Raw genomic sequence first — 9,219 nt, 5'->3', positions numbered from 1 at the left:
TCCTGTGGTTAACATTGCTGTTTGTGCAGAACATATTTAATTATTCTAATAGCGATAAAAAGTTATAAAGATTTCTTTTTCTCTGTTGTAAAACTGCAGGAAGCGAACATGACAGAACTCTGCACTCTGGGCCAAGTAATGAAGAAATAGTTTGACGTCATTGCTAGAATAAAAAAAAAAGTTTCTCTCCTGTTGTAATGTCGACATTTATATTCATTTTGCAAAAACGTCAAAGCAAATTTCCTAACGTGATTCGTTATTAGTAGTTAGCAGCATGATTATTAATTTGAAAAAGTTTTAATATTTTTCACCTGGGTTTTAGAATTATTAAATACACTTCTATTTCAGTGTTTCATGGTAAAAAGTTAATGATACGTACACAGGAATTAATGTAATATGTGCAGAATTAATGTCCGACGAACGAGCTCGAGAAAAATGAATGAAAGATCGAATATAAATCGGCTCATATTTATGTGTCGATATCGGTATTTAATGACGTGGTCAGACATAACTACGACGGTGCGTGCTGGGAAGTCGTGTCTTCCCATCTCCAGTCACGCCAAGGGACGTCGCGTTTCCACGCGAGTCCGAGCGTGGACAGCGTGGTCCACAACATGTCCACATGTAAACAGCAACAATAATAACCATCGGGGCTTGTGATTATGAGTTATTATTTTTGTTTTTTATTCTATATGTAACAAATGAAAAATAATACATGGACGTGTTCCTATTTGATGGTTATTTGTGCGATCATGGATTATAAATGAATATATAAACGTTATAAAGTTTTTTTTTCCTCTTCTTTGAGCCCCTCTGAATGCCGCATGTGTTCTGCTGGGGGCGGAGGGGTCGCCGCGCACCAACACGGAAATTATACGATCAATTAGTCGCCACTTAAATCGCTGGAAACGTTGTTTAACCCCTGATGCCACCCAGAGTCATTAACAGTCAGAGGTCAACTGGCGCGCGGTGTCCCATCAGCCACCTCGACACCCGACACGGAGCTGCATGCGCTTCATTATTATTATCATTATTATTATTATTATTATTATTATTTATCTTAACGGGATCACGTGTTGCTTTCCAGCGCGTCCCGACCTTTGACCCTCGGCGTTGTGGATGCTCGTCATTTACTGTTGTCACGAGGACCTTATGTCACAATTGAAACTTCACAACATCCCAAATTATCCAGTAAAATTATTATTGAATAGTATATTTCATTAAATTGTATTTAATGATATATACATTAATAATTATATTAACAATTATTAACTTATATAATATAACAGCCGATAAAATGATCTACTACTTAAAAATAACTGTATATAATTTCATTGTTTAATTTTATCCAGTTGACAGCAGAAGAATTATAAAGAAACAAAGACTTTATACATCCAGGAATTCACGGTGTGGAATGTTTACAGATGCATTTGTGTAAATATCGAATTTTCCAAAAATAAAATAAACCCCACATGAAGGGCGTGGACGTGTAGCGGCCTTCTGCTGGGATTTACGGGGATTTTGCTGTTTGTTAAAGCTGAGGCCGCAGGGTGTCAGATTGAACCTTTGTGTGTGTGTGTGTGTGTGAGGAAAGTGAGCGATGGCAGTAAAGACTGGAGAATGGCGAGTACAGTAAAGGATTTAATGTTTAGTTTGAATGTACAGCAAGGTCGTTCAGTTCGGTTCGGTTGCTGTTCGGTCAGTGCCATGGTGCAAGCTTCTCAGCATTTCCAAAAAAAAAACCCAAAAAACTTTCAAACAAACATTTCCAGCACCTTCTCACAAGCGCAACATGCAAATATCTTCACTACTTAGAAGCTGGTTGGACTCAAAAGTAAGTCATTTATGGCTTTTTTAAAAGCAAAAAAAAAAAAAAAGTGCATTCAACACAAAATTCAGCTCCAGTCTGTGATAATGCGCTCTGTGTTGTTGTTGTTGTTGTTTTTGGGGAGGGGGGTCCTCAGATCCTCAGTCTCTACTCCAGCGTGGAGACCTCGGCCCCCGTAAATAAATACGTTCCTGCCTCCGCGGCCAGGGGTCCGGCACTATCGCGGCCCGTAGTCGTAGTTGGCCGGGGCGCTGGTGGCCGAGTACATGTTGGCGGCGGGGTTCATGTGGTGGTGGTAGCCGTGTCCCCGGATGCTGGGTAGCGGGTAGGGCGACGCCCGGGTCTTGGCCCCGAGGTAATGTTCGTAGGTGCTGGGGTACTTGTAGGGGTGGTGGTGCAGCGTGTCGGGCGGCTGCGCGTGGCCGTCCAGGCGCAGTTCGTGCGGCGGGCTGCGGTGGCCGGCCGTGAGGGGGACGGCGTGAAGGCCGCCGGGCACCGGGAGGGCCGGGCTCAGGACCCGAGACATGAGCTGGTGGGCCGGGTCGGCGTGGATGGGCGTCCCGCTGGGGTCGCGCTCGTATTCTCGCCTGCTGTCCTCTGCATTGGAGGAGCACAGAGGACATTAATTCAGTGAGGGAGGTGACAGAATTCACACTGTCACACAGTCACCGGTTTTTAGGCACGATTTGGAAATTTCTTTGCTTTGCAATTCTAAAAAAAAAAAAGCATGAAATGGGTTTGCATGGAACAAAAATAAATTACAATAAATAGCGACTGACAACATTTGAAATAATGATGTAGTTGAACTGAGACGCCAAATACTGCACTAGTGTGATATTTTGCCGGGTTCGTTGCTTCAGCCGCACTAAAACACTAGAAGAGGGTTTTATTATAATGAACAACTTTTATAGTGACATTTATAGTTTTATAGTAGCTTAATGAGCTCAGGCTGAAGCTGAAAACTGATAGCTGTGCAGATATTCCGGAGTGGTTTACAACACGAGCGGCATGACCGTAAATGGTAAAGTCGGGTCTTTTTACTGTGATATGAGGGATTTGCACCTTTTTCTGCGCCATTCTGCTGAGGAGGAGAAGACATGGGGTTTCTTGTTCTCGCAAAGGCGCTCATGATTGGCAGAGACCCCGGCCTGTGGTTCCTGGGCCTGGGACAACATTAAAAAATATATATAATTTTTCCACAAGAAATGGTTGCAATTTTATAAACGATGAATATCTCCCTTTCCCGGTTACAAAAGAACTTTTGTATCGCCAACCCCCACGAAACCCCCACCCATCCAACTGCAGCAGATGAAACGAGGAGTAACAAGCACGGAGCGCCGCTCACCAGTCCTCAGGATCGCAGTCCCTGAAGCCCTTGGCGAAAGGATTGCTGGCTATTTTCAGCTGAGTGATCTGGATCCGGGAAAGACAAGAACAGAGCGGTTTATTCACATTTTACCCCGACGTCAACATCTTTACAAGCTTTATCTAGTTAAAAAAAAACACATTAACTCACGAATCCTCTAATATCCTCCAGATAATTTCTCAGTTCCATTAAAAAACGCCTCATTTATCTTTCATTTTATTTCATTTTTTGAATGCAGGTTGTGTTGTTCTACATTTGGATTTGGTGGAATCGGGAAAAGGTTCAACTGATGGAATAGGTGGAGAAGTATTCAATTTTTTTTAATAGAATGGTGTGGGGGAAAAAAGCAACGATGAATATCTGAACCATGGTCTTAGTATTAATTTACCCCGTTTTACTGCTCTGTATTTACCCTCTCCACTCCAGGCCGCAGGAATATCGTTTTTTTTATATAGAATGGTGTGGGGGAAAAAAAGCAACGATGAATATCGGGCCCGTGGGCTGTTTAATATAAATTTACCCCGTTTTACTGCTCTGTATTTACCCTCTCTTTTTGGGGTAGTGAATGTAAAACGAGAGGAATTTGCGTCCCACCCGGTGGTTCTGGTAGGCCGTGACTGCGGTGAAGCGCGTCTCCTCGAACACGAAGGTCTTGTAGTTCTCCTCCGCGTACTTCTCGCTGTCCTTCCGCGGGTCCACGTACACGACGTGGAAGCGCGGCTGATAACGGTGCATCGAGTTGAGGATAATCTGGCCGCACGGAGCGATGCGAGACAAGTGATTAGTATCATTATTATTACTATTACTCTCGGTATTATTGTGGTTTTAATCATTCGGACTCACGTGGCCGTTGTCGTCCAGTAAATTGTTGGTGAGTTTGAGTTTGTCGAAGGACACGATCTGCTTCATCCACTGCGCGCCCTTGGCGGGAGAGTCGGGGTGGTAGTGGACCCGGCCCGGGGTCGCGGGGTCCGCTTTACCCGCCACCAGCCACGAGGAGCTGTGGAAGGCGTACCTGCACGCAGCCGGGGGGAGAAAATCACGCGTGTTACAAGGCCGCCACGGAGCACGCCAGCAAGATTCCAGCATCATTCCAGAATTACCGATATCTCTTATCGTCGACGGGCAGGAAATCCATCAGGAGCATGTAGTCCGCCATGGGGTCCATGCCGAAGATTTTCACTTGAAACGTGGGGAACATTCGCCTGGTGGGGCAACGGAAAGCCAGCACGTCACTTCTCCGATCAAAACGTGCATTTATTCACGTAATCCGGAGTCGGCCTTTTTAATTGCGCGGCTGATTCGATTTATTTATGATAAAAACCCACCTCTCCAGCAGCGTCGGAAAATATGTATATTATATCCGTAAAATCACTCTGACAATATCTACACAAATAACAGCAATTTGCTGCATTTAGCAAGAGCCGAAGCTGCTTTAAAATAATAAAGTTTAAATCTAAACTGCGACAGAAATTAAAAACGAATTTACCATCAGAATCGCGAAGGCTGCGGTTAAATAACCACGAAAAGAAGAAAGAAAATAGGCAACAAGTACAGCCATTAAAATGGAGCAGAATTTAGAATCATTCCGCGTTAATGGAACTTGAGCTGCGACGGTCCCCAAACGTCACAGGGTTCTTACGATAAAAAAAAACGATCCGGTATTATAATGATCTGCCAGCTAACTGGCGTTTTGACGTATGAATTATTTCCACCTTTTACGAATTGAATTCCCGTTTCTCCGGTTTTTACCTTCAGATTTACACCAGACACGCGGATCCGATAAAACAGAAATCCTGCGCTGTACGTAACCGCGTGTAACCCGGATGTGAGTAAAAACGTCACCTGCCAGCCTTGGTGACGATCATCTCGGTCCCCAGCTGGTTGAACTCGTCCCACAGCGCCTTCATCTCCAGCTGGACGCTGATGTTGGCCACCTTGGGGTTCTTCTTCACCATGGACTTAGTCGGGGTGCCGGCGCCGGGGCCCGCGTCGCCCTGCTGGGCCGGGCCCGGGGTGCCGGCGGGGTACGGGCCGGTGTAGGGGTGCTGCGCGGCGGGACAGGGCTCGTAGTGTCCCTCGTGCTGGCTGTACGGGTCCCCGGGGGACGGGGACAGGTGGTAGCTGCCCGCCGTGTTCAGGCTGCTCAGGCTGCTGGTGGTGAAGGCTGCGACATCGCAAAAGTGGGAGAGCTGCGTCAGCCACGGGCTGGAAATGGCTGAAATCATCCCAAAGCGGAAGAAAGAAGAGAGAAAAGGAGGGAAGCGGCAGCGACTCAGCTCCTCGGGGGGACGGCGACGCGCGGAACCGACATTCGTCCCGAGTCCTGGCCGAAGTATCCACAGCAGGGAGGTCTGGAGAGTCCGTCCGCGCAAATCCTTCCGTGTAGTTCGCGTACGAACGAACGAACGAACGAACAACAAAAAGTCTCCTCCTTCCTCGCGCGTCTTTTCTTTTCTTTCTTTAAAGAAAAAAAAAAACCGGACCGAAAAGTCAGAGTGAAAGCGTGCGTGCGAGCGTGCGTGCGTGCGTGCGTCACGCGCGAGCAGTACTCGGGCTTCTGCCGCCTGTGCGCCGCGCTTTTCCTCGAACCTCCTCCACCCCTCCACCCCCTCTTCTCCTCCCTCCCTCCACCCCTCCACGCCGCTTCTTATTTCTATTTAGATAAGGAGCTGCAGGTAGCGCGCGGCTCCCCAACTCTCCACGCCGGCACCCCCACTCCTCTCCCGACCTTCCTTCCTTCCTTTCTTTCTTTCTTTCTTTCTTTCTTTCTTTCTTTCTTTTTTTTTTTTTTGGAGAAGTATGTCGCCCTCCTCTAACAACGCACGCGCAGATCGGGCATTTATTCATTCGTTTGTGTATTAACATATTTCTAGTTCTTTTGGAAACAATAAAGAACAAAATCTTTTTTTTTTTTTGGCGCACAATTTTAAAAGTTACAAATTAAAAGTGCTCAAGTGTATATATATACATACACACCATAAATAAATATATATAATTCTGCAGACATGATATAATATAATAAATAAAATGTAAGGCTCTCTCCTGGATTAATTCATCCCCGAATGACAGCGCTGCATTCTTGGTTTTTAACCATAATCCACGTCGAGGATGAAGGATCATTATAATCCACGAACACGGAATCCGCGTGAATCTCAACGTCGTAAAAACAGAGCAGATTTCTCATCTGACATTATCATTTAACGTCCAATATTGTTTTTTATTCTACGATAATCTGATGAACGCGTGGCATTTTTTCTATTTGTATTTCGTGATTTTACTGCATTTGGGGACGTTTCGCGGATGAATATTTCGACTCTGATGTTAATCCGCGACCGACATAATCCCTAAAACGAGGATAATCCTAATCTCGAAATTTTAAAGGGGGAATAAATTCCCCCTGTACCGACCTGTGTGTGTGTGTGTGTGTGTGTGTGTGGGTGGGTGTCCCTACCTTCCATCTCCCTGGTGACCGGGCTGTAGTGCATGTTGAACGGGCCGCCGCGGCTCCCCGGTCCGCGGCCGGTAACCGGAAGCAGCGCGGCGATCGTGAACGCGGTCGCCTTCGGAGAGAGGGCTCCGCCGCCGCCGCCGTCCATAGGCGAGGGAGCCGCTCCCTCCGCCGGTTCCCGGGAACGCGGCTCCCGCCGAGAGAATGTCGGGAGTTGGGGAGATTCCACGCCTCCAGTCCAAAAAAAAAAAAAACGTCCAGAGAGTCCGAAGCGCCTCTTTCCACGGGACGTTTTATTCCCGTCGCTGGAGGAGAAGAAGAAGGAGGAAAAACGGCGGATGTCCGGATTCAAGGTGCAACAGCGGACCTTTTTTTGGTTTGTTTCGGTTCTTGGATATGAGGTTTTGGGGGCTTTATACGGGGCTTGATTTTGCTTTTTGGAGCCCGAATCCCTCAAGGCAACCGGGAGGAAGTCTCGACACCCCACACTCGGAGAGAGAACCCGGAGAACCTGTTCTCGACTCAGATCGGCACCAATTTCACTTTAATGTTTAATATTCAACACACACACACTGTTAGAATGTCTCGTGCAGTGGGTGCATTTGATGGGCGGGTCAGAAAAACATCGTGACAATCTCTGGACTGTCATTTAGAAATGATACCAGTCATGCATACACACACATGTATGGGTATGTGCGTGTGTATGTATGTATATGTATGAATGTGTGTGCATGTGTATATATATATATATGTGTGTGTGTGTGTATGTATAGGTGTATGCATGTGTGTGTGCGATGTGTGTGTCTGTAATTATGGAACGAATAACTCGTGTAATTAACGTCAAATGCACTTTGAGCAAAAACAAGGCTTCTTCCACAGACTCTGTAAAGTTGAATACATTTCATTTCACGCCATACTTGTTCTTTTTCTATTCGAAGGTCAGTCAGTGTCAGACCCCCCCCCCCTTCCTCACGCCTTATCAGCTTCGGAGTCGTAATTAATGAACGGCAACAAACGCTGTTTGTTTTTGTCGCGCTGCTGCTGCGACAGCAACTGGGATCGGATCTCATTTACACTTGAGCACCGGAGGAACTGATCCACCTCAACACACACACACACACACACACACACACACACTCCTACATATACACCTACACACACACACACACGCAGCAGCGGGGTCCTAATGGGATAACCTCGTTAGTGTCTTTGGAGCTCATCCCACGTGTTTGTTTTGGGTGTTTGCATTGGGGGCGGCAAATAAACTGAAGAATAACCGATATCGATTATCTATAGAAAAAAAATATCTGGCTGATATCACGAATACACGCGAGCTATTTACTGACGTGCAAAAAAAGTTTTTAAAAAGTCACACGATGCCACAAAGCCCCAACTCGCCGCACGGCCAGTTTGGTTGCGTGTGTGGACGTTTTCCCGGCCTGGTCAGTATCGTGGAAGATCCGGCGTCCCCGCGTTTCCTGTCCCTTTATCTGATGCCAGCGCGCTTCATCACCGCCACGCCGGAAGCGGCGATAACAGACGACGTTCAGACGCCGAGGCCAACGTCGTCCAAAGCCACGCAGCAAACGTGCAGACAGTTACAACGTGAAAATGTCACACGACCCACGGGCCCCACAACTCCGGTCGGAGTTCTGACGGGCCTGTTCAGCGCTGCGGCCGATGTTCGCACGTCTACGCACAGGCTTTCAAACGTTCTTTGCACGTTTTTAAGACGTTGTGAAGACGTTTTGAAGAAAGGCCGCGTGATCGGCGACGCGCCCCTCAGGTCCGCAGCTGCGGCCGCGTTTCCTGTTTTGACTCCCGCTTCGCGCCAGGTGCGCGCGGCCGCGCCCACTTTACCGTAATACACCCGAAGCTGCACCCGCGTTACGGTAAAACGCGCAAACCTTTTCTTCATCAAGTCGCATCGCTTGACTGTTTCGTCGCGAGTCAGGTGTCGCATCCGTTTTCATTTATATTTACCAGAGCGACTCACAGTCAGTAGTGACAGGGACACAATATTGCATATAAAGTGGGGTTTGAACCTGCGATATTCTGGTCTTCTGGTCCGTAAACAAATCTCTTACCCACAAGGATACTTAAGCCCTGTTAATGCAGATCATGTCTGATACAGGTAATTATAAAATATGAATAAGATGGAAAAGCACATCGCAGTACATTACTACACTAACATCTTTCTGTTAAAGATAAAACATGTTAATTCAATAAACGCTCACGGGCTATAAGCCTTTTTAATCATATAATGAAAATGAGTGATTAAAAATAATAGTAAGTAGAAGTTGTCAGCATTTAAGCAAACACAATAAATTAGGAAATAATTCGTAGACCTTTATAGACTAGAGTTTAGGCTACTACTACTACTATTATTGTTATTATTAACAATAATAACTATTATTTTGGTTGTTTACGTTGTGACATCAAAACTGATGAATTCTTTTGGGATTTTGCCTGCCAGGATCGGAGAGAAAAATAACGCATTCATTTCACACCATTATTCCTTTTATTTAACAGCATTCGTGCTGTCCCTGGAGGTAAACATGGTAAATATGGTAA

At 46.3% G+C, this 9,219-nt stretch overlaps 1 protein-coding gene across 1 annotated transcript; it reads right to left on the bottom strand.

Moving 5' to 3' along the window:
* Positions 1-1,628: 1,628 nt before the first annotated feature.
* On the bottom strand, positions 1,629-6,868 carry tbx1 (T-box transcription factor 1). Its single transcript, XM_028996085.1, has 8 exons — positions 6,649-6,868; positions 5,040-5,361; positions 4,298-4,399; positions 4,038-4,209; positions 3,789-3,944; positions 3,174-3,241; positions 2,891-2,991; positions 1,629-2,425 (listed from the first exon to the last, which is right to left on the bottom strand). The coding sequence occupies exons 1-8, from the start codon at positions 6,791-6,793 to the stop codon at positions 2,046-2,048; spliced, it is 1,446 nt and encodes a 481-aa protein (XP_028851918.1). The 5' UTR covers positions 6,794-6,868; the 3' UTR covers positions 1,629-2,045.
* Positions 6,869-9,219: the final 2,351 nt, after the last annotated feature.

Source organism: Denticeps clupeoides, chromosome 11 (assembly GCF_900700375.1).
Source record: "Denticeps clupeoides chromosome 11, fDenClu1.1, whole genome shotgun sequence".
NCBI classification, from domain to species: domain Eukaryota; kingdom Metazoa; phylum Chordata; class Actinopteri; order Clupeiformes; family Denticipitidae; genus Denticeps; species Denticeps clupeoides.
This window is presented reverse-complemented; position numbering and strand designations above follow the sequence as displayed.